The sequence below is a fragment of the Mastigoproctus giganteus genome, chromosome 8 (assembly GCF_048544385.1).
Source record: "Mastigoproctus giganteus isolate SK-2022 chromosome 8, ASM4854438v1, whole genome shotgun sequence".
Taxonomy (NCBI): Eukaryota; Metazoa; Arthropoda; class Arachnida; order Uropygi; family Thelyphonidae; genus Mastigoproctus; species Mastigoproctus giganteus.
Window position 1 is genome coordinate 26,680,125 of NC_143582.1, and position 27,037 is coordinate 26,707,161.

General features: G+C 36.8%; 1 protein-coding gene across 2 annotated transcripts in view; it reads right to left on the reverse strand.

Annotated features, from left to right (window-relative positions):
- Positions 1–27,037, reverse strand: part of obe (activating signal cointegrator 1 complex subunit obelus) — a 402,671-nt gene that overhangs the window by 98,199 nt on the left and 277,435 nt on the right. For both annotated transcript variants that reach the window (XM_090379766.1, XM_090379764.1), the window contains exons 29-30: positions 14,999–15,119; positions 5,704–5,836 (exon numbers count right to left, since the gene is read on the reverse strand). In XM_090379766.1, the coding sequence (XP_090235892.1) occupies positions 5,704–5,836; positions 14,999–15,119 (254 nt within the window). The remainder of the gene's footprint in view (positions 1–5,703; positions 5,837–14,998; positions 15,120–27,037) is intronic.

Below are 27,037 nucleotides of genomic sequence, written 5' to 3' on the forward strand. Positions count from 1 at the left end.
CGCAAAAAGTATTCTTCTGCTTCTATGCTTATCTTTGATGACACTCCGATTTCTAGGCAAGATCTTGGGGACTACTCCGACTTCTAATCCTTCTTGGCACAAGGACATTACAAATATTGCTTCCTCTGCATCTAAAAAACTGGGTTTTCTCTTTTGCTCTCAAGGTTACTTTTCATCCAAACAGTTCTTTACTCTGTTGAAATCGCAAGTCTGGCCTACCATGGAATATTGTTCCTACATCAATGATATACAGGAATTTTTCTAGCAGGGATAAGGAGGTGATTATTCCCTTTTATAAGGCAATGGTCAGGACACACCTTGAGTACTGCATACAGGTCTGGAGGCCTCATTTCAAGAAGGATGTAGAGCTGCTGGAACGAGTACAGAGAACGGCAGCAAGATTAGTGAATGGAACAAAGGGTTGCTCTTATGAAGAAAGGCTTAAGTTTTGCAAATTACAGTGACTGAAGACTAGGCACCGGCAAGGTGATCTGATACAGGTGTATAAAGCCTTGAATGGTTTCAGCATGCTCAATGCCAATGGGATTATTCCTCTTGATCAGAATAATTACCTGAGAGGGCATAAATTCAAATTGAGGAAAGACAGATGTAGGATAGATGTGTGGAAATTTGCCTTTAGCCAGCGTGTAGTTGGTTGGTGGAACAGACTTCCATCCCTTGTTGTGGAAGTTGATAGCCTAAATAAATTTAAGTCTCAGCTGGACAGGTATTTCGAAATAACGGAGGGGTGAAATGGAAGTGGTTTTTTTTTTTTTTTTTGGCTGATGCTGCATAAGCTTGATTTCTTGCATCATATGCCTCTACTAATGCTAATGCGGGGCGATGTCCCCAAAACCTCTCGCATGTCTCTAGATTCCATTCAAAAGAGGGCAGTTAGGCTAATTAATGTCTCATCTGTAACAGTCTCTCCACACTGTCTCATAGATGTTCTGTTTCCATTGCATGCCTTTTCTATAGTTACTTGCATGGACACTGTTCTTCTGAATTGGCTTCTATAATTCCCACTCTCTCTTTCAAAGCAGTCTGAACACGTGTCACAACCAGTCAACATCCTTTTACTGTCCAAGTTCAATTCCACAGAATCAACTTTTCTTCTTCCTCATTTATTCATTCAACTTATGTTTTCTGGAACAACCTTCCTTCATACGTATTTCCCGAAAATTACAATCTGCAGAAGTTCAAGTATAATGTCAACAGGTATCTTCTTTCATCTTTTCAACCTATGCATGGTACTAGAGGTTCTAAAAAAAAAAGTACCTATGCGTAACATTGATCTTTAAGAATGAAAACAAATTAGCATGGAAAACATTTATTTAAAAAAAAGGTTGTTTAGGCATGGGTAATGCACTTCTATCATTTCTACTACCTAGGCAGTATGCATACATTGTTTGATTATATCTCACTTTACCCATGCATAAACAATCTTTTTCATACACTTAGATATTTAGTCAAGAAATAATTTTAGATATTCATTTAACATGATATACTGTAAGATAGTAAAGTGATTATAAGGAACTGTGAGAGATGTGGTTTCTTTCTTTGGCAATTCTTTACTTTTTATTTAATTTTATTTTACTTTATTGTTTATTATTAGTTATATTTTGTAGTTTACCTATGAAAATTCTAAGCAGATGCCATTACAGAATTTTTAGTGCAAACTCCCTGGAACACTTTTGCGAACCACCGGTTTGGAACCGCTGCTCTAGTATAATTACTTGGACACTAAGTTTTTGGCCTTGTTAAATAAAAATGTATGGTTTTCGTTAATGGCATGAAAGGCTAATTCTGACGCTGCTGAACAAGAAGCACAAACTGAGGATGCATGATGTTTGACTCGAACATTCAGCGGAAATAACATTGATCCTTGGTAAGACGAGTTGCAATCACCACAAGAAATGTTGTATACCAAGTTATATATCTGTCCAATAAAGTATTGTGCTACAGAGCAAAATGGAAAGAAAGGAAATAACAGCTTGTAGTTAAAAAATACATTTAGTGCTTACTATGAATAAATACAGGTAAAAAATACAGGAAAGTAATACATAGCTTTCGAACGTGAGGGTGTCCACCAGTTGTGACTGTTAATGGACAAATATACAGAGCGTTGTGTGCATGGCATGGCATGGCAGTCAAGTATGGTGAACTGCATGCTACAGGTGCAAGTAACAATTAGCTGTTAGAAGGGAATGCGTGCAGTTGTAGCTGTAATGTCTGGGAACGTTGTAAATGCCAACATTTGTCAGTCAAGAGGATGGTTATCTCAGTAATGGGATGGAGACGACCGATTAAAGGAACTGCTGAATAATCATGACGTTTCAGCATGGATCGATGTCGTGCTGGGTTGACCAGAAGTGCTCAGCAATGGCTGAGTGTTCCACATCCGCTAAATGGATAACTTTCTTGTGTTCAGAGTCATGACTACTGAATCTCCTGCCGGTTTTCCCATTGTAGCAGCCATTGCAGTCATGGCAGGAAATACAGTAGGCTAATCCATTCTGCAGGGAGGAGGGAACTGATGCCTTAACCCTTGAGACGAGGGATCATCACTTCCTGCTTGAGAGTTGAAAGCACTTTATCCCATGAGCCTTTAAGACTCTAGAAATTTGTTGTGATAGGTTTGGATAGAATGGGATAAAGGCGGAGTCGTTATTGCGCATGGTCCTGTGGACCACATCGGGCCATTACAAGGCCTGTAGGTCACACCCTACTAGTAGGGTAACCGCACCTCCCTAGATCTGTCTTAATCCTAGTAATCTCAGTGTGCCTCTCATCGAGAGAATTAGAGTGGGTCCAAGTGCAAGTTAGTAGGGATCGCGTCGTGCCCAGAAGATGGCTGCGTGCATGTGCTGACCGGTAGTTGGTGAACTGGCCAGCACACATCAGCTTACGATAGACTGATGTCTTCAGATGCGTGCCCTTGCACCGGACAAGGGTATCCAAGAAAGAAAGAGTATTGTTCGATGGTGAAGTGAATGAATGGCGACATAGAGTTAAGGTGGTGCAAAAGTCAGTTGCCTGACTGCTGAGGAATGACCACAAACACATCATTCATGTAGAGACACTAAAAGGCAATGGGATCTGGCAAACCCACAAATGTCCAAACACGATGGCCCCACCAGTCAAGGTGCAAATGTCCTTGGAAGTTATAGAAGATCTGTTGCTCAGGGTTTGATCACCGTTTAGAAGCTCCTTAGCACACGTGATGGCCAGTTCTGACTGGGATTAGTCTCGAGGTGATCTCTCATCTCGAGGGTTAAGACATCAGTTCCCTTCCTGCTGCAGAGTGGATTAGTCTACTGTATTTCCTGCCGTGACTGCACTGGCTGCTACGTTGGCGAAACCGGCAGGAGATGCAGTAGTCGTGTCTCTGAACACGAGAAAGCTATCTGTTTAGTGGATGTGGAGTGCTCAGCCATTGCTGAGCACTTCTGGTCAACCCAGCGCAACATCATGATTATTGATCAGTCTCGCCATTACCATCGCCACGTCTGGTTAGAATCGCTGCGCATCTCATGCTGCAGCAGTTTCTTTAACCAGAACAGAGGATGTTGTGTCCATCCCATTACCGAGAAAACCATCCTCTTGGCTGACAAATGTTGGCATTTACAATGTTCCCAGACATTACAGCTACAACTGCACACATTCCCTTCTAACAGCTAATTGTTACCTGTACCTGTAGCATGCAGTTCACCATACATGACCGTCACGGCACGCACATGACGTTCTGTATATTTGTCTACCCAAAGGGCTCACATCTGATGAGTATGGGCTTGGCATACCCAGGGTCCTGAGCTGGATATCATCATTCTTCTCTTTCTTGGTGATTCCATTTTACTTCTCTCTCTCTCTCTCTGGATAACTTGGGGAATTTTTTAATTTTTTTTGGCTGGTGCAGCATAAGCCTCAGGCTTCCTTGCAGCTAATAATAATAATAATAATTAACGGTCACAACTGACGAAGGACGCCCTAAGTCCGAAAGCTGTATTACTTTCCTGTATTTTTTACCTGTGTAGTAAGCATTAAATGTATTTTTTACCTGCAACCTGTTATTTCCTTTCTTTCCATTTTGCTCTGTGGCACAATACTTTATTGAATATGAATCCAGAGCACATAGGCCTTTTTTGCTTATATCATTTATTTGTGTCGTGAAAGAGAAAAGGACTGAATGATTGTTCAGTATGGTGTGTAATTTCCGTATTCGCCTGGCCACAATCCTAAATTTGGAATCTTTAAAGAATCTGTTAAGCTATCTGCGCTACTATTCAATATTCAATGTATAGGACAGAAATAAAGTATTTTTTGATGTTACTATTGTTGGTTAGTGTATTTTTTTGTATCCTATCATTAGCTTGTACCCTAATTCGGTTTACTGTAGCAAGGGGGTTAATCCCTGTTTAAGAATCTGCTGGTTAATATCTGTATTTCTGAGTCTAAAGCAGATTCCGTTGTTGAATATTTATAAGCATTGAGAAACTGATTAAAGATAATAGTCCTTTTGTAGGTGAACGGGTGATAGCTGTTATAATGTAGAAGCATACTGGTGTTTGTTTGTTTACGACAAATGTTAAATTGATTTTATTTGCATTATATAGCGTAAAATTTAGAAAATTTAATGACTTATTTTCCCTTTCGATTGTAAAATTGAGTCTAGGATGAATATTATTAAACGAATGTAAAATGTCTTGAATAGTGCTAATATCAGTAATAAACAAAACATCATCTAAATATCTCTACCCTGTATCACATACTATGGTATGAGATATGGGGTAGAAAAGGCATCAAATGTATATGCTCAATCATTGAGAGATAGACCTCTGATATTAAGCCACTTAGACTCAATTCCATTGGAAAACCAAAAATTTGTTTGTATACTTTGTCTCAAAAGGTGATATAGTTGGCTTCAACAGAGTTTAATTAAGTGAAAAATTTCTTTAATAGGAAGCTTCATATAATTAATCGGTATAGAATTGTTGTTTAACATATCCCAAAGAATATCTAATGTGTATTCAACGTTTACATTTGTATATAACAAAGTAACATCCAATGAGAATAAATTATCATTATCGCCAAGTCTACAGTCCTTAAGGTTATTAAATAATGTATCATAATAATATTGATATTTAAATAATATTGAGGTAAATTTCTCTTATTCTTCTACAAATATTTAAATCAACGTAGAATGTATTGAGCATCATAGCTCTGTTACATACTATCAAAGAAGCATATTTCTGTATAATACTATCCATTCAGGTTCAAAGAAGTATGGTCAAACAGGATGTGTTATCAGACTCCAAATTTTGGATGCACAGTTAACTAATAACATTCTCCTTCTAAGATGTAATGACGACTTGTGAGTTTCAATATATAAGTTATTTTGATATTTAATATCTCTTTTAAAGACAACTGTGCTTTGTAAGGACCCAAGGTAACTAGCCACTTGGCCATTAGCTAAATTATTTCATTCTTTCTTTCTAGTTTAAATAAATATATATTTATTTAACTACAAACGTTAGCTACAAAATGATTTTGTAGTTAATGTTGTCTGACACTAAACCCTCGATAAGGTCTTCACGTGTGTGTGTGCGCGCGCACGCACGCACACATTCATCACAAAGTCAAATAACTGTGTGCACCATTCTGTGTGATATTGTGTCTCTGTAAACATATTCATATACACAATACCTGGATTCAACTGGAAAAGGGCTATACAGAAACTTCTTATAAAAATTTTTCTTTATATCATGAACCAATACTACAGCAACACCATGATCATCGAACTGAGGACGACCTGCTCTTCCCATCATTTGGAGAACATCTGAAATTTAATTAAAATAATCAAACAGAATCAATCAGTATATTAAAGTATTTCTCATTAATCAAAGTAGAAGAGCATGCTAAATAGCTTGTCTTTCTACTAAATAATAAGTAGAATAATTTTAAGCATATAAATCAAAGAATTCAATTATGACTTTTGAGTCTGGCATTAGTGACTAGGGCAGAGTTTCATCTTGAAATGCTACTCCAATGCATTTCAAGTAAGCAGTGGAACTACCCTAATTAAAGTGTTAATATCTAAATATTACATATATATTAATTGTTTCCGACAGATTTTTATGAATTATTATTGAGATTTTTCTCTAAGACTGTCCTAGTAGTCCTCTCACAACAGTGGTAGGAAATCAATGTGGTTGGCAGGATCAGCTGTCACAGTAACTTGAATTCTGACATTTTGAGTGCATTTTAAATGGATCCAATGTGTGTTTTCTGTGAACGTTACCTTGTTGTTTGTTATTTGGTTTTTAGGAGCATTAGCAACTAAGGCCATATTGCTCCGGGATATGCGGTGGTCATTCCCTGACCTTTCCGCATCCTCCGTATTTGGTGGTGACGGGCTCGAACCCCGGTCTAATCAAGAAGCGTGTGCTACACACTGCTGCTCCTTTCCACCTGGCTACGGAGGCGCCCTGTGAATGTTACTTGCTTCCTCCCCATTCACAATGACTGCACATCACACAGAAATCCTTTTCCCAAGATCTGCAAACTGTAAGTTCTTAATGGTGAAAGATGATGAAACAGTTAACATGTTTTCTATTCTATCCATTTCAATAAACCATTCCAATAATAAAGGCTGCTAAAAAGAACAGAAAGAAATTCTTTCAGTAGACAAGGTTCCTCTATCTCTAAAGCTCAATACTAAATGTTTAAAGAATAAGACTGTTAGAAACACTACAATGGAAGATTCCTATGATATCAACCTACTATTGGATGTCTAACTTACTACTCAGGACAATAACTTGATTTCTGCAAATGTGAATACAAGGGGGTTTTTCAAAAGAAGTAGTTGTGATAGAAGGTTGGAAATAAACACCATGTATTACACTTCTTCAACATAGTTTACCAGACAAAATGGCACATTTCTGCCACCTCTCCATACACTACTGCAGGCCAGTTTTGTAGAAGTCCCCTGTCTATCTTTCAAACTAGTAGCAGAAATCACCACATTACCAGCAGCAGCGTTTTCCATGAAGAAAGGATTTCAGGGCAAGAAAGAGGAAGAAATCCGAGGGTGTGAAGTTGGGGGAACAAGCAAGATGTGGCAATATTTAAAACTACCATTCGTGGGCACACTTCACTGCAGCATGGAAGGAAAACACATGGACATTATCGTGGGGCAGGCACACACCTTTTGACAGCTTTCCCTGTTTTTTTTTTTTTTTTTTTTCCTTTTATGGCAGCAATGCAGCTTTGAGGTGGTTGGAATAATACTTCGGCATTACAGTATAGCCTTTTTGAAGGTTATCTGTTAATATTACACCAGGCTGATCCAAAAAAACTGACAGCATCTTCTTGCCAGCACTTGGTTGCACCTTTGCCTTTTTGAGGAGTGGTGATTCTGCATGCTTCCATAGTTTTGACATTTGTTTAGTTTTGGGATCATAGTGATGGATCCAAGTTTCATTCATAGTGACTAGTCATGAAAAACTCCTCTTGCTTTTCCTGGGACGCCGACAACATTTCATGTGCATATTGTGCTCTTTCATTTTTCTGGTAAGGGGTCAGAAGTTTGGGAACCCACCTAGCAGACACTTTACTCGTATGCAACTGTTGATGGACGATGTTTTCCACAGAGCCTATGCCAATTTGGAGCTCTAACTAATACTCAGAGAACTAATGCCTAAATTTTTGCAACACTCTCTTCTTTTACAGCAGTTGCTGGGCATCCTAGGTTGTTGTTGTTGTTGTTGTTTTTTTTAGGAGCATTAGCAACTGAGGCCATATTGCTCTGGGATATGCGGTGGTCATTCCCTGACCTTTCCGCATCCTCCATATTTGGTGGTGACGGGCTCGAATCCTGGTCTAATCAAGAAGCATGTGCTACGCACTGCTGCTCCTTCCCACCTGGCTATGGAGGCACCTTGGCATCCTAGGATTTCTTCATCAAGCACTGAGGTTCTTCCACATTTTATACCAATGTGCAACACTTTAACCTGGGCAGTCTTCTCCATAAACGGTGACCATTTCTTTGTGGATTATTTTGGGCGTTGTCCCTTGCAGAAAGAGGAACCAAATCACTGATCTGTATTCCATTTTATCCATTGTGACACTTCATTCAATGCTGCAAAAAAAAAAAAAAAAAAAAAAAAAAATAGAAATGTCAGATCGAAACCAAAATTTCTATGATTGCTATAGAGACTTCAAGGTATTAAACAAAAAAAAAAAAAAAAATTGATCTTTCTATCACAACTACTTCTGGGTGAATACAAATCTTTTTTGAACCTTCCCCCATTCTGGTTACATCAGTAATATTAATCCCAGGATTTCGAGGAGAGGTGGCAGTGCTGCAATTTTATGTAAAGAGTTTCACGCAGCCATGGAAATGGTAAGCAACAGCAATAAATCTGAAATGGCTGTCTCACAATACATGTCTCTGAATGTGATAAAGCTATGCTGTTTATCTTTCACCAATTGAAATAATGAGGTAATGAATAAACCCACTTGGTTTTCACTAAACATTAGCTATAATAATCAAACTATATACTGCTTATAGTCGCTTACATTTCACAATTTATTTACTCGATAATTCTAAACTATTCTTTTCTTCTGTTTCAACTTTGTCTTTATCCACTTTGATTACTTCATCTGGCTTTTTCCCCTTTTTATAAGATTTTTCTTCTCTTTTAACCATCTTTTTAACAAACTTTTCCACCTTTCCTGATACTTGTTTTTTTACATTTTTCTAAGTACAGCTTGAAGGGCTTGGGAAAATGGAAAAAAAAAACAACCATTTTGGAGCCATAGAACCCCCCCCCAACAAAATAAATCTTACTGTTTTTATGAATTCTCACCCTATAAAAAGTATTTAGGTAGACTAGAATATATTTTTAAGAAAGGCATACTGAAATAAGCAACTTTTTAAACTTAAAAACAATATCAATGCATTATCCAAAATGCATACAGGGATTAGAGCATTACAATTATCTCAGCATTTCATCAAATTTTTAGTTTTATAATAATAAAACTAGATCATGGATATAGCTTAGCTTAATTTTTCAGCACTCACCTCCTAGTAATCCGATTAGTTGGTTGAAAGTTTTGCCACGTGCATAGTGGTTAAGAGATTCTAATAACTTACAGGGATTATAAATTTAAAAACTAAGTTATGGGCTTTAAAAATTTTTCTAAGAAAGGAAAGTGCACCTTCCATTCTATGGTTGTTTAATTAAAATAAATTAAATGAAGTGAGATAAAAGCTAATAGCCACGCACGAGCGACTTTCGAAGTCGTCTTCAGTTAGCTATAGTGGGGAGGGGAGAGCGCGCGAGTATGTTATATACAGGTTGGGTTCCCGAAATACATTTCAGTGCATGCAGAAACTTAATACGTGCTAAATTTCAAATAGGGGAGAAGCTGGCGGGAATCTTTTTGTTTAATATGTTAAGTGATGTGTGGCGCTTAAACTACTCAATGACGAGGGCTTCGTTTTGAAGGATTTTATAACTGGAATTTAGTTTAACTATTGTGATCGCTGAATCGATGAGTGGGTTATGATGATAAGATTGAACATGTTGTGTTAGTTCTGTACTTGCTAAATTAGATTTGAAGCTATTAAAGTGGTAGTATGCATGCGTGTTAGAAATTTTTGATGTCCTGAATTTTGCTGTTGTGCTGCCTATGTAACATTTTTGACAACCCGATTGGCATATAATTAAATATATAAATGTTATTATGATCTTGTGTCCCATACTCGTATGTTGTCTTGCATGAATTGAATTTAGAACTTAATTTGTTATAAGGTGTAAATATTAATTTGATATCTGTATTTTTAAAAATCTGTTGAAGTCGTCTAGCATATCGCTGATGGTATGGGAGGTTGATAAGGGGTTTGTGTATCTTATTCTTATTCACGTGGTTATTAATTTTGCTCGGTTTATTAGTACAGTCCATTCCGGTTATTTGGGACACATCAGGACTAGTGCATTTTGGACCGATTAAGCGGCTGCCCCAATTATCCAAAGTTTCACGTAAATAGTTAAAAATACAATGTACCCCTCCCTTTACAATTGGTTCACTGTACAATCAAATCACGTTATGATGGAGTCACCATAGTAAAGTACCGTTCACTATACGATGTGCAGTAAGCGCCGGTAATTGTGATCACGTCTGTGAATTGAATTTTAATTCTATTAAACAGCGATTCTAATTAGCAAAAATAGGAGGAATGTTATCCACAGGCTATAAAAGCAAAGATATATTAAACACAAATTTACCCTTTATTACTTTACCAATTAAAAAATTAAATGATACGTGAAAATCGGAAGAGTATATGTGATAATTGGAATAATTAATACGTACTGTAATATGTACATACGAACTAGTTGACATTTCTGTGTACTGACATTTGTGGGAGGGGGTTAAAATTTAAAACAGTAAAAAGATAAGCAATCAATAACAAAGAACACGGCACACACAAATTGCAAGTAACACAATACACGCAAGTGCTTTAAAAATAGGAATGAAGAGATCTGAAAATTAATTTTTTTATATGATTGAAGATTTCGTGGAAGTGTAAACACATTTCATCATAATAACCCACAGAATTCCAGCTGTCGGTATTATTGCAAATTCAATAAGATCAAGTTTACTCTCCGTTTATGATAGATTTCACTAACAGAAAAGCCCAATAAACAGGTGACTGCTAATTGTTTTTATTGTTTTATGGTTGTGACCTCCAGAATTTCGACCAAACCACGTGGTACTGTCGGAGACAATCGTAGGGTAATCTCCAGTGCTGCGGTCTCCTGCCCCGATTAAACGATATGCTGTCCCAATTAAGCGAAGTAAACCCTGGCTATTTTCTCGATTGGTTTCTGTTTTTTTAAGATTTGCCCCAAATAAACGGCTGCCCCGATTAACCGGTGGCCCAAATAACCGGAATCCACTGTATAATTATGGACTTTGGTGATGGTTTCTTTTATTAGTTTTAATGGGTATTTCCTGTCGATGAATTTTTTGGTGAGGTATTGCAATTCTACGAATAGGTCTGTTTGTGTGCGACTATATTTGATAGCATTGTATATCTGATTGTATAGAACTGCTTTTTTGATGTATAGAGGATGGTGTGAGTGGTAATGTAAGAATTTACCTGTATGTGTGTTCTTTCTGAATATTTTTGTGCCTAAAGATGTACCTATTTTGTATATAGTGAGGGTTTAGAAAATTAATTTTATTATCGGTTTCTATTTCGAGGGTAAATTTGAGTCTCTCATGTGTTGTATTAAACGTGTTCAGTAAAGTATCGATAGTGGTTTTGTTGCCTATTAAGAGGATGTTGTCCGCATATCCCATATATAGTTTAATCCCTGGGGGAAAGGGTTGGAGTATTTTTTCTTCAGTAGAAGCGAAGTAGATTTCGGATAAAGGGGCAGTGATACCGATTTTTAAAAATACAGATATCAAATTAATATTTACACCCTATAACAAATTAAGTTCTAAATTCAATTCATACAAGACAACATACGAGTATGGGACACAAGATCATAACATTATATATTTAATTATATGCCAATCAGGTTGTCAAGCATGTTACATAGGCAGTACAACAGCAAAATTCGGGACATCAAAAATTTCTAACACGCATGCATACTACCACTTTAATAGCTTCAAATCTAATTTAGCAAGTACAGAACTAACACAACATGTTCAATCTTATAATCATAACCCACTCATCGATTCAGTGATCACAATAGTTAAACTAAATTCCAGTTATAAAATCCTTCAAAACGAAGCCCTCGTCATTGAGTGGTTTAAGCGCCACACATCACTTAACATATTAAACAAAAAGATTCCTGCCAACTTCTCCCATATTTGGAATTTAGCACATATTAAGTTTCTCCATGCACTGAAATGCATTTCGGGAACCCAACCTGTATATAACATACTCGCACGCTCACCCCTCCCCACTATAGCTAACTGAAGACGATTTCGAAAGTCACTCGTGCACGGCTATTAGCTTTTATTTCACTTCATTTAATTTATTTTAATTAAACAACCATAGAATGGAAGGTGCACTTTCCTTTCTTAGAAAAATTTTTAAAGCCCATAACTTAGTTTTTAAATTTATAATCCCCATAAGTTATTAGAATCTCTTAACACTATGCACGTGGAAAAACTTTCAACCAACTAAATGGATTACTATGAGGTGAGTGCTGAAAAATTAAGCTAAGCTATATCCACGATCTAGTCATTACATCACAGCACATAAGGACTCCTTAAAATTTTATCAATAATAAAACTAAAGTTTTGAAATTTTGGATATGTACCAATAAAAACCATATTGTAACCAATAAAAGTATGTATAGGATAACTGAAAAAAGTAAAATTTAATCTATTTTATTAAAAAAAAAATGTAATTGTTGTGCAGTACTGTAATATCAACTCATGTCTAAGAAAATGAGATTTACTCATTTCCTTAGACAATATCACTAATATCAATGCATTTTTTTCTGATTCCGTTTCCTGAGGACAGATTAAACTTCATTAGTTATGTTCATCTAGTAGAGCCATCTTCAGCCTGAATTACATCCTGTACATGTTGCAGAATGAATTCCACTACGTATCTGAGACAATCTCATTCCAGATCTGATCAGTCTTCCATCAGGATATTTTCCAGCTTCTGTAATATGGTTGGAGAGAACTGCAAATCTGAACTGCCCTTTTCAACATATTGCAGACATTCAAGTTGGTTTCATACCTGAAGGAGGCCAGGTACATTTTGGAAAACTTGGGAATGTTCCCTGAATCATTCAGATAAAATTTCTGCATGGTGGATAGTTATGTTGTCTTGAAAGACTCTATCGCATTCCAGTACTGCAGGTTGATGTTGGTCTGATATGACAGAAAGATATTGTAGGTAACATGACCTTCTAACAGTATGAGAAGACCCAGTACCAACAGAACAAATCCCATACTGTGATATCACCTCCAACCATTTGAGTGGTGGACACAAGACAGTTTGGATGCAGAACTTCATGAAGTTTCCACCACACATTCACCCTACAGGTGCTGTAAAAAGAAGTGTAATCAAGATGTCAAATTACATGATCTTTTATACTATTCCATAGTCCAGTCTTGGAGTTGGCTGCACCACTACAGTTGAATCATTCAATTTTTATAGAAGGAAGTAGCTTTTATACAAGCACACAACTACCAAATCCCTGATTCTTCAACTTCCACTGCATAATTCAGTTGGAAATGGGTCTTTAATTGCCAAAATTGAATTTTTCAATAATTGACTGCACGCCAGACCTTCTATTCTATTCACAATTTGCTTTAAATTCCTGCATCCTCATTCTTGGAGTGCCGATTTTATGCCAAATTTCTTCCTTTAAGAGCAGCATTCTCTTTTTGTCTTCCACTCATTGTATGCTTTTGAGATGGCTGCTTTCAACACTCCAGTATTTTCTTTTGTTTTTTAAATTGTGGCTCGTGCTAAACATGCTCTAACAGCAATATTTTTCTGAAAATTGGAAAGATCACCTGTCTTCCTCATGACTAGATCAACTAAGATGTCCCACGAAAGCATACAGTATTAATACAATACCAAGAAATTTGTGCATACAATGTGGCAACTTACATTGTATACTGAATGTTTATCTATTGACACCAACTGCAAAAAGTTTATAAATTTTTGGCCAGTGAGTGTAGAAGGGTCGTGGAAACAATAGCAACCTGTATTTAGGATTTTTTAATTTTGGAAATGCAAATATTTTATTATATGTCACTATGCTTTCCAATTTTAGAAAAATATAGCATTAAGGATGCTATATTTTTATAAAGTTCTTATTAGCAGCGTTAATGAAAATTTGTATAAATTCAAATCCAAAATGAGGACTGAAGGACGCATTGGGAAATGGTTTAAGTCTGAATTTGGAAGAACGAGGCAGAGCTGTTCCTTACTGCCACTTTTTATAATTTTATGAACCAAACCATTTAATAAAAAAAATATAAGTTAGTGACAAAGTGTATGTCGGATATGTATAAACTGGGTCATTATTGTATAGTAATAATGTTGTGCCATTAAATAGAAACTTGCAAGATTTTTGATAATCTATGAATAAATTAGATAAAGGTTGTAAATAATTCATGCAAAAATAAGCTACACAAAAAAGATTATGAACGTTGGTAGAGACAAGGAAAATTTAGAGTGCAAACTAAATATAACCAAACACTAGGACATGATGAAGATTAGATGTAGTAGTAGTGGCATGTGATGCAAGAAAGCAAGTGTATGAGCTAATGCAGCATCAGCCAAAAAAAAAAAAAAAAAAATCACACCATTCCCTCCAAATGCCTATCCAGTTCCTCCTTAAATTTATTCAACCTATCAACTTCCACAACGACAGATGGAAGTTTGTTCCAGCAATTAACCACCCGCTGGCTAAAGGCAAATTTCCGCACATCTATTCTACATCTGTCCTTTCTTAATTTGAATTTATGCCACCTTAGGTTCGTAATCTGAACAAGTGGAAGGATCCCATCAGAATTCAGCATGCTCAACCCATTCAAGGCCTTATGCACCTCAATCAGATCACCGCGCAGGTGCCTAGTCTCCAGCCACTGATGTGGAAATAGAATGAGTAAAGTAGGAAATGCTGAAAGCCAGTCAAACAAATTAATTTGAAGCAAAAATTTGCCGAAAGGCAAAACTGTTTATAACACATTTTTTGATAATTATTTTAATCTATGAAGGGTTTAGCTGAAGTTTGAAGGAATACATATTTTAAATGGGAGTACTTCCCTTTAACCACGCTTTAAATTAATATATAGTGGAGAATAGCATGCTCTATTAAATATTTAAGCCTTAATCATTGAAATAAAGTGCACGAGAATTTACAATATTACAAGGTGTTTTACCTTACATTAGTATAATAAAATTGTACTTATAATTTATACAAAATCTACAAAATTAGTTTCTCACCTGTAATAGGAAAATCTACATATCTTTTCTGTTTGCCATCATAATATTCAGTGCCTTTGATTACTACCAGATGGGCAGGAAAATTCACTCCCCATGCTAATGTGGCCGTAGCAATAAGAACCTAGAAAAGTTAACCAAATATTTAAATCATCATACAAACCCCCCCCCCACTGATATACAGGTAACACTCACATAACACGGTAGTTAAGTTCCTATAAAATCTCGTGTAGTTCGAAACTGTGTTATACAGGACTAAGAACCAGTACAAAAAAGGTGGGGGGGGGGGGTTACGTTCCAAAAGCTAACAAAAATACACCATTTTTTATAACTATCTGAAAGTTAATTTTTATTAAAAATAGTAATAACTGATGTAATGTCTTACAAACTGTGATACATATATGCCAGATAATATACGTTCATTTAATTTTCTCCCTCTTCATCGCTGCTAAGCACAATCAAATGAGAACATTTTCTTTGTTGCAGAATATCTTCACCTTCTGAACTTTCTTCTGCAGCATCTAGATTTCATGTATCTTCTGCTGTCTCTAAAAATCAGTAATCTGGGTTTGTTTGCTTTTGCTTGATAGATCTTTGTATATTTCTTGGTATGTTTTTTTTTTTTTTTTTTTTTAATTTTGTTAGTTGTTGGCAGCTTCTGTGGCCATAATGCACCTCCCAAAGGTTTTTGCATTTACTCTGATCCAAGCCTGAGGCGGGATTCAAACCTGCGACCTTTGATTTCTTGGTATGGAGCTAAGCATTTTTGAAGCTCACTTTTGAACTTTGTGCTCCTTTTAGTCGAAGGATCTACATTCAAAAAATAAGATTCTAATTGCTCAGCTAAGTTTATGCCTTCCTGTATAGTTTTCAGTGTAAAAATTGGAACTACAGAATTTTCATCTGCACTATCATTCTCTGAATTGATTTGGTTTACTTCTGATGCCATTTCTATGAAATCCGCTTCGCTGCCCTCTTTTTCTACCAGTAATTCTTGAATGTCTTCAGTAGTCATATCATCAAAACTTTCCCCTCCTACCAACTTCTACTATTGCACTGATTCCATTTTCTGTCCATTTCACCATATTTCTTGAATGAACTAACTCTGGCCATACATTTTTCCAACACATAGTTAATGTTGACGGTTGATTTTACTTTTTTGAGCGATAAAGCTATGATTCCAATACAGTCAAGAATTGAAAAATGTTTCCATGCCACCAAAACTTCAATAGATTCAGAATAATTTTTTTTTTAAAATCCATTGTAACAATTTTCTGATGTAATGAGTTTTAAAGGTAAATTAAAGAAGTTGTATTAGGTGGTGGGTACATTACTTCAACATTTGGATGATGTTGTTTTGGTTTTTAGGAGCATTAGCAACTAAGGCCATATTGCTCCAGGATATGCGGCGGTCATTCCTTAACCTTTCCGCATCCTCCGTATTTGGTGGTGACGGGCTCGAACCCCGGTCTAATCAAGAAGCGTGTGCTACGCACTGCTGCTCCTTCCCACCTGGCTACGGAGGCGCCTACATTTGGATGACTTAAATATTTTGGATGGCCTGGTATGTTATCCAATAGTAATAAAACTTTGAAATCTAGATTTTTTCCCCAAAGTTCAATGGCACAAAACTTAACACGGGGATTTCCCAATAATTTTTTTTGTATAACGACTAGTGAGCCAAAAGTGGGGATTTACAAAAAATAATGGAAATGTTGAAAATTACATCCAACATAATACAGAGTTTTCCCCACAAAAGCTCAAAAATACTGTGTTATGCGAGGTTTTCCACAATTCTCTAACCATATTAGAGTGAAACCGTGTTGTTGTCATATTTGAGGTTTTTGGCACAAGGGCCTCTTGGGCCATATTGCGCCTGTTCACGGTTTGGGTATCACTGATTTCACATTATGATTAGATGCTATTATATAAATTTATGAGTTTTAAATACTTAAACAGATCCTCAAAATTTGCTTCATTACCAAGAACATGTGATAAGGTTAAGGGTTCCTGCAAGTTGGAGAGGGAGTTGAAGCTGGAATTTCAGACAGATGAAAGGTGGAGACATTCAATAAGAATATATTTTATTGTTAGGTGCGACTGGCAAAAGAAGCACTGAGGAGGAGTCTCTCCCAAAAGTAAATGCAGATGAGTTGGATGTGAATGACCGATGCGAAGCCTTGCCAGAATTACTTCTTGTCACCTGTTTCTTCTAAAACTAGATGTCCACAGTTTAGGCTCTTTTTTTATCTGGAACAGTTTATTATTGGTTTGAGATTTCCAGAGGTGAGACCATTGTTTCCAACATGTTTTTTTTAAGAATGGATTTGTAGTCTGTGTATGGAACTTTCAGTTGACTGTAAGATTCAGAGTGGGGATGTTTAGCAGCCTCATCCGCACGATCATTACCGGTGCCTCCGTAGCCAGGTGGGAAGGAGCAGCAGTGCATAGCACACGCTTCTTGATTAGACCAGGGTTCGAGCCCGTCACCACCAAATATGGAGGATGCGGAAAGGTCAGGGAATGACCACCGCATATCCCGGAGCAATATGGCCTTAGTGCTCCTAAAAACCAAAACAACAACAAGACACCATTCTATATGGATCAGATATGTGGACAATATATTTTCAATATGGAACTGCAATTAAAACAATTTTTTGAATAATACAATAGACATAAAACTATGAATAATAGAAATAAAACTATTAGGTTAAAAATTAAACTAGAAGACAGAGAAACAAGCATTTTTGGAAATCTTGGTGGACACTGAACAAAATTCCTGGAAATATTAGATGATGAATTTAAACACATCTCAACTATTACTTACAATGGGCTTTCACAGGGCAGGGCTGACAAAGCCATATGCAAATACATGGAAAATTATGAGATGTTAGTTTACAGGTAAAAGAATTAAAAAATAATAATAAATAAAAAAAAAAAAAAAAAAAGAATATAGACAAATTCAAAAAAGTAGTCACAATACCATACATAAAAGGAAGCAGAGAGAAAAGTATGAGCATTTGTAATGAATACAGACTGAATGTGGAATTTAAACCAATAAACAAAATGGGCAATATTTTAAGTGACATGTTTCTTTCAACTAGGAGACACATGTTATATGCATAAATACATGTGGGAAAATACATGTTAGCAGTTAGCAACACAGAGATGTTATCTGAAATGACAAAATCAGAGGCAACTAAACATGCTTACAAATGCTTCTGCACTTTTAATGTAAAAATTTTCAAAATAATTCCTGGGGGGGGGGGGGGAATTTATCAAAAGAAGTCAAAGAAGCAATGTATATAAGAAAAGTTAATGAGAGGATAATAAATAGCAATATGGGGAGGGACACAGATGCATCCATTTGGCAGCAGAATATAAATTAAGAATCTGGTTATTTATCAGTATTAGGAATCTTCAAATCAGAGGAACCACTGGAAAGCAGTGTTTATAGTTTTATTAATGTGGGACCAATTTAAAGAAAAAGAACTGCCAAAGAAAAGTTGGGTTTTTTTTTTTTTTTTTTTTCAAGGCCATTTATAATGGTCTTAGGCTTCTTATAAGTTCTTTTCAGAGAATTGAAAAATTTTAACAAATGCTAAATGGAAAATGTTCAAGGAAGTTATTCTGAAAGCTACTAAGCTTTTTTCTGAAATTCTGAAAGCTACTAAGAAAAGTACCATTTGGATGGTACTGTTCAAGTATGGATGCCAAAAAAAAACTGATTACATTAGCAGAAGAGAAAAAAGAGATGGGATGATTATACTTATCAGTGGATCCTGAATCTTAGAGAAAATACAAATCTGACTGCAATAAACTTACTCAAACTGGGAGGGGAGGATTAGGCATTCTAAAGAAAATTATGAGAAAGTTTATGTTAGCAGTAAAAAGAAAGGAAACAACATATATTGGGCCACTTGATATCATTGGTAACATTATCAATGACCTCAAACTAATGCTGATAAGCCAAATAGATATTTTGCATCTATATGTGACGAAGTTTTTAAATTTGATGTAAGAGTGGTCTATTTAATACTAACTGGAAGTAGGATGATTTTATCGAAACTGAAAGGGAATGGAAGCAATGTTACTAAAATTAAAATTGAACAAATCAGCAGCAGGAGCTGAAGGAACCTATCCGCTTATATTGAAAGAACTGCCAAAAGATGTTACCAAACATCTCTCCTATTCACACAGGTGGCTTAAAGGATGAAATGAGCGACAACCACACACCTGAGTAAGATTTCTGTGCCAAGAAAGATTACAGAGTCCTTAGTGTTAAGAATGTAATACAGGATCATCTGGACAGGAATGGAAAAGAATTATAAGGGAAATGCAGCATGGCTTCATTAAGGAGAGTTCATGTCTGGCTAAATTAATTTGCTATTATGATGCTGTAAGTAATGAACTGGATTCAAAAAAATATTTAAGCCATATATTTAGATTTCAGCAAAGTTTCCGATACGGGTAGTCCCAAATGAATGATTACTGCATAAATTGGAGCAAAGTGGCATTATAGGCACATCCCTTTATTCATGATATTATGAATAAAGGGATAATTAAGTGGTAGGAGATAGAGAGGGTAGTTATAAATAGGTGCTACTTTTCATGGACTAATGCTATAAATGGAGTCTCACAGAGTTCAGTCCTGCTCGTTAATATTTTTAATGTTTATTAATGATATTAGTTTGGTATTTCAAGTTTACTGTTTAAGTCTGCCATGAACAAAGTGAATAGGGTGGTTAATACCAGTAATCAGAGTACACTTATGCAACAAGATCTAAAAAAAAAAAATATTTCAATGGGTTGAGAAATGGCAGCTAAACATTGAAAACATCTTTGTCATTTGACATACAGAAGGGGATATAAATTTAAACAGAGATGGAATAACTGTTGAATAAATTCCTGAAAATTTACCTTTAGTAACTGACTGTTACAATGAACTCTTACCAAATACTTGGGGGGAAAAATATGCAAATGACATGAGAGAGGATGACACTGAATACTTGTGGTTTTTTTTTCATACTACATAAGTTTACTTCCTTTCCATTTTTCCAATTTGTACAAGTGTATTTACTATTATAGTACAAGTTTAATAGATACAAGTCTATTATTGTACAATAGTAAATGTACAATAACAGACTTTTGTACAATGTTTTGCATAACACTACAAGTTTACTCTTGTAAATCCATTTACAAGTGCAGTGCAGTATATTTTTGTCAGTTAAATTATATACTGTGTATGCTCACTTTTTTTTTTATATATATTAGAAGTTAGATTTAGTCAGTTTTGAACATATCTAATACCAGCACTCTCAAAATGTTAAGGCCATTGGATCTAACCATGATGCTTGTCATTACCTTATAAATAATTACTCCAATCATGGAAATCACAAGGTTGTTGTTGTTGTTGTTTGGTTTTTAGGAGCATTAGCAACTAAGGCCATATTGCTCGGGGATGTGCGGTGGTCATTCCATGACCTTTCCGCATCCTCCGTATTTGGTGGTGACGGGCTCAAACCCCGGGAAATCACAAGGAAAAGATAGAATTCTATATATAGTCCAAACCTGGATTTTCCCCTTTTAGATCAAGTGATGGTAGTATCATACTGGGCAAAGAAAATTATCTACCACCTAGGTGGTAACTGTCTGGTATTGCACAAATGTATAACCTTTCCTCTTTGGTCTATATAAGCTTGGGGTATATCTCAAACCAAACGTATGTTGGCTGACACCTGGATGATCACCTCTACAATACAAGCCATTTATAAAGAGGGGGGATTCAAAGAGGTTTTGTATTCACACAGAAGTAGTTGTGATAGAAAGATGAAATTTTTTTTGTTTGGTACCTCTATAGTAACCACACAAATTTTGGTTTCGATCTGGCAATTTATTTTTTTTTCTTTGCAGCACTGAATGAAGTGAAGTGTCACAATGGATAAAGTGGAATACAGATCAGTGATTCGGTTCCTCTTTCTGCAAAGGGAAACACCCAAAAAAAACCATGAAGGAACCATGAAAAGGTCGCTGTTTATGAAGAAGACTGCCCAGGTTATAGTGTTGTTGCACACTGGTATAAACAATTCAAATGCCGAAAGAACCTCAGTGCATGATGAAGAAATCCCAGGACACCTAGCAACTGCTGTAACAGAAGATAGTTTTGCAAAATTTGAGATATTAATCCTGGAAGGTCGCCATATTAGTTTCAAAGAATTAGATGCAGAGCTTCAAATTAGCATAGGGTCTGTGGAGAACATCATCTATCAACAGTTACATATGAGTAAAGTGTCTGCTAGATGGGTTCCCAGACTTTTGACCTATTATCAGAAGGAAAGGGACATAATGTGCATATTGTGACCCTTTCACATTCTCATGTTGCCATTCACATTTCACATCAACATATGCTAGGAAAAGCAAGAGGAGTTTTTTGATGTGAAAACATCTATGGCGGCACTAGAGTAAAATCAATTGGTAATGAAATTCTCTTGTAATGGATATGACAAAATTGATATTACTTCCTATTTGGTGGCTGTTAGATTTTAAATGGCGCAATTGATATCACTTTTTTTTTCTTTTTTTTTTTTTTTATGTGAACCCCAAACACGAGAGGTATTAGAACCTATAGTACTTAGTACCATGCTTGGGTTGGAGGTTGAGAAGACGAAAGAAGATATTTGTTGACATTGGACTTGAACTTCTGTAGATTGTAATTTTCAGGAAATATGTACGAAGGAAGGTTGTTCCAGAAAATGGCAGTTGAATGAATAAATGAGGAAGATGAAAAGTTGGTTCTGTAGGTTTGAAGTTGGACAGTAAATGGATGTTGACTGGTGGCGGCACGTGTTCGGACTGCTTTGAAAGACAGAGAACGGGAATTATAGAAACCAATTCAGAACGTCTATGAGAAAGCGAGTGGAGAGACTCTGTTAGAGATGAATCATTAATTAACCTAACTGCCCTCTTCTGAATGGAATCAAGAAGCCTGAGAGAGGTTTTGGGGGCACCACCCCAGATGTGGGAACAATATTCCATGGCAGGGCGGATTTGTGATTTATACAGAGTGAGCAGCTGTTTGGAAGAAAAGTAACGCCGAGAGCGAAAGAGAAAACCAAGTTTTTTAGATGCAGAGGAAGCAATATTTGTAATGTGCTTGTGCCAAGAGAGATTAGAAGTCAGGGTAATCCCAAAAAGAGATATATCATTTTGCCTAGAAATCGGAGTGTCACTAAAGATAAGCATAGGAGCAGAAGAATCCTTTTTGTGGGATATAAGACAAGAATGAGTTTTAGAAGGGTTGAAATCAACTAAGTTGTCTTTGCCCCACTGGAGAATTACCTGAAGATCGACATTTAAGGAATTGGTAGCAGATTTTCGAGAAGTTGAAGCTGATTGAGCAGGACAAGGTTTCTCAAAATGGAAAGTGGAATGCAATGTGCTATCATCGGCAAAACTATGGATAGGATTTCCAGTCAATGGAAGAAGGTCATTAATATACAAGAGGAAAAGAGTGGGGGAAAGAACTGAACCTTGGGGGACACTGGCATTAGTGGAGAAGCTAGAAGACAGAGAGCCATCTACCATCACCCTCAGTGAGCGATCAGAGAGAAAACTGGATAACCAATTACTAAAAACAGTTGGAAAACCATAAGATGGAAGCTTGTTTAGAAGACCTTTATGCCAAACACGATCAAAAGCATTTGAGATGTCAACAGCAACTACTTGTGTTTCACCGAACCTTTCCATTGAATTAGTCCATAAATGGGTAACATAAGCCAGAATATCACCAGTGGATCGACACTGACGGAATCCATACTGGCGATCGTTGATCAGACGGAAGGTTTCTAGGTAGTTTAAGAGTTGGTGGTTAATTGATTTCTCCATTACTTTAGAAAGAGTAGAAGTAATTGCAATGGGACGATAATTGGATGGGAGGGATTTGTCAACCTTTTTAGGAACTGGCTGGATATGAGCAAATTTCCAAGCAGAAGGAAAAACACCTTTGGAATAAGAAAGTGAAAAAAGGCGGCAAAGAATAGGAGTAAGTTCAGGAGCACAGGTTTTGAGAACAAGTGGAGAAATACCATCGGGACCTGGAGCTTTCTTAGCATCAAGATTCATCAAAATCCTTCTGACATCCTTTTGACGGAAGACCACAGGAGGCATTGAATGGAGCATGTTGGGAATGGTGGGAGGTGTTTTACCAAGATCATTAATACATGAGCTGGAAGAAAAATGGGATGCTAGCAGGTCAGCTTTATCCTTGGCTGATGTGACAACATAACCATCTGGTTTGGACAGAGGTGGGAGAAGATGGGCAAACGTTGCGGTCAACAGCTTTGGCAAGAGACCAGAATGCTCGGCTACCATTAGGGCAAGAAGCAAGTTTTCTACTCTTAGCCTGTTCAAACTCTAGTTTGGACTGATTAATAACTGCTTTACAATTGTTGCGAGCTTTGGTGTAGGCAGAAAATGAAACTGAAGAATTAGAAACAAGCCAATTACGATATGCAACATTCTTCTCTTGAACAGCCTTAGCACATTTATTGGAAAACCAAGGTTTAGATAAAGGATGAGATTTTAAAGTGGAGTGTGGGATAAAGGATTCCATTCCTGCAAGAATAATTTCACTGACATGATCTGAGCAAACGTTGATATCAGAAGTTTTGAAACAGTAATCTGACCAAGGAAAAGAAGAAAAGAAGTCTCGCAGGTTATCCCATTTTGCATTCTTGTAATGCTAAACAACATGAGGTTGGGAATAGCCATGAGATAAAGGTTCCATTGGAGAAGAGACAATCATCAAGTTGTGATCTGAAGTGCCTAACGGACCTCTCACTTCGACCATGTACAGCCTCAGCATCTCGACCTGCTGGGTCAGTGTGACTAGAAAACGGAAGCCAGCTGGAGTTGTAACATTAAAATCACCAAGGAAAATTACCTCACTGTTAGGAAAGTTGGACTGGAGAAAGTCAAGTTCCAAAGAGAGGAAGTCAAAGAGCTCCAAGTGATTAGTGGAGTTGGGAGAACGGTAGAGACAACAGATGAATTTGACACAATGAGGTAGAGAGATTTTGAGCCAGAGAAGATCAAAGAGAGGAGATTCCAAATTGCCAAGTCTCTGACAGGGAATATCACAACGGACATATGCACAGCACAAGTACCACCTTTGAGGTGAAAGGAATCATACAGCTAATAATTTGGGCATCTGAGATGAGCAGTAGTTGAATCAACCGATAACTGAGATTCTATCTGAAAAAGTACATGGGGTTTGGCAGACTGCAAGTGGAAATGGACATCGTTGAATTAGAATTGAGACCACGTATATTTGTGAAATGAATTAGGAAGTGCTTGGGAGGTTTAGATCTTTTTGCAGATAAGCTTGCTCTATTAGTTTGACAATTCATGGTGTATTCAATAGTAAGAAAAAGTGGGTGGGACATGCTGTATGAAGTAATGAAATTTTTGGATATGGCGTACACGTGGTAAGAATATACCCAGATCCTTGACATAATGTGGCCTCGACAATGCTCCCCGCATACACACTACTCGGACTCCCTCCAGTCACTATCTGGCAGAGTAGAGGTAGCAAGATTATACACTAGCTGATCCGGAAGCCTCCTAGAGAGTTACTAATAGGTTCGGTCCAGTGTACTAACTAGCAGCCAGCCTGCGAACACTGTTTTAGAGCTGTACCCTCAAAATGTAAGGAATATTGGATCTCGCCACGATGTTCATCATAACCTCAAAAGTCATCAATCATACTGCATGATGGAAGAGATAGGGATGGGTTGACCGGAACTTAGCTCTAGAGACTAAACATGGGTTCACACCACTTCGATTTGTTTGTTGTTTGTATTTTAGGAGCATTAGCAACTAAGGCCATATTGCTCCGGGATATGTGGTGGTCATTCCCTGACCTCTCCGCATCCTCCGTATTTAGTGGTGACGGGCTCAAACCCCGGTCTAATCAAGAAGCGTGTGCTACGCACTGCTGCTCCTTCCCACCTGGCTACGGAGGCGCCCCACCCACCACTTCGAGCCTCCAATAAGCAAAGTGGTGGTATTTCACCGGTTGATGAGAGTCATCTGCCACCTAGTACTGCCTGGTAACATAGAGGGGTGGCGTTCCTCCATGTGGTGTGGGCGCCACACCTTGTCCCCTGCTTATGTTGGTTCACACCAGGGTGGTCACCCACCATGTACTTGTGCATGGAGGTTATACCCAGGATTACTAACAGTCCCACCATCGTGAAGGTGCAAGCAGAGGATTTGGCTGTCACAGACCATCCGGACTTCGCCGAAATTGGGTCCACTTGACTTGAGTGTCACCCGAATATCAGTTCCATCAGCGTTTTAGACTCCCAGATAGCAAGTACAGCTTGTCTGGCATATCTGAGAGAATGTCTGTGACAACCTCAAGGACCAAAACAACCTCAAGGACCACTTCCTAAATGGCGCTAATGATGCTAACTCAATCACTAACTAAATGACGCCAACTCGGTCACTAACGTTGATTCGGTAGAGTAAACAGTGGGTAGTAATATTATACAAGAATAAAATGCAGACTTTAATAAAATCTGCTTCTCAAGATTTTGATCAACATCAACCTTCTAAGTAGTGTAAGTAAGTTTTGATCAACATCAACCTTCTAAGTAGTGTAAGTAAGTTTTGATCAAACCGTTCAAAAATTTAAACGGTTTTACAATTGCGATAAGATTTCGTGTTAATATTGTGAAAAATAATAAAAGCAGAATATTGTGAAAAATAATAAAAGCAGAATATTGTGCAAGAATAAAAACAGAATATTATGCATGAATTTGATCTACATCAACCTCCTAAGTAGCGTAAGTATGTAAGTAAGTTTTTATAAAACCGTTCAAAAATTTAGAGTTTTACTCTAGTGCTGCTATAGATGTTTTCACATAAAATGAAACATCTTTTGTGCATTCATGGTACACACATCGTTTTTTTCACAGCTAGTCACCATGGATGAAACTTGGATCCATCACTATGATCCCAAACTAAACAAATGTCAAAATAATGGACACATGCAGTATCAACAACCCCTAAAAAGGCAAAGGTGATGCAGTCAGCTTTTTGGAATCAGTATGGTGTAATACTAACAGATAACTTTCAAAAGGGTTGTACTGTGATGGCACAGTATTATTCCAACCTCCTCATAAAGCTCTGTGCTGCTATAAAAAAAAAAAAAAAAAGAGATGGGGAAAGCTGTCAAAAGGTGTAAGCCTGCTCCAGGATAATGCCCCTGCATATTCCTCACATGCATGTCCACAAATGTTGGTTTGAAATATTGCTGCATCCTGCTTATTCCTCCAACCTTGCCCACTTAGATTTCTTCCTCTTTCCTGCTCCGAAGTCCTTTTTTTCACGGAAAACACTTTGCTGCTAATGATGAGGTGATTTCTGCTGCTGAGTCATGGTATAAAGGAGAGTCAGAGGACTTCTATAATATTGCTGTGCAGAAATGTGAGAAGTGTGACATCTTGGTGAATACAAATCTTTTTTGAATTCCCCTCCCTCATATATTACGCTCAACACAGGATTTAGCCATTCAACGACAAACTGAAATTTGCTAGAATTGTGTCTATAGAGCTAATGGGTGATCTGAATATCAGCTCAATCAGTATGTGAGATGAAGTAAATGTGTTCTACTTGAAAAAGTAAGACAAATATGAAAATACTTGTTAATTTGATACAGAGTACAAAGAACAATACTTTTCTAATATTTGTATATTATTTTTAACAATATAAAATCCTACAGAATCATGCAACATTTAAAATTTTCTACATTTACAATAATCTTAGATGGATAATTATTTTACAGAATAAAAACTAACAATAAAAAGAACAAACACATATCATCTTGAATTAATTCCTAAGCTGTTTACTAAATGGAACTGATATACTACACCAGTTATTGCCATATAACTAGTGCATTAGCATTAGCATTAGTAGAGGCATTTGATGCAAGAAAGCAAGCTTATGCAGCATCAGCCAAAAAAAAAAAATAATAAAATA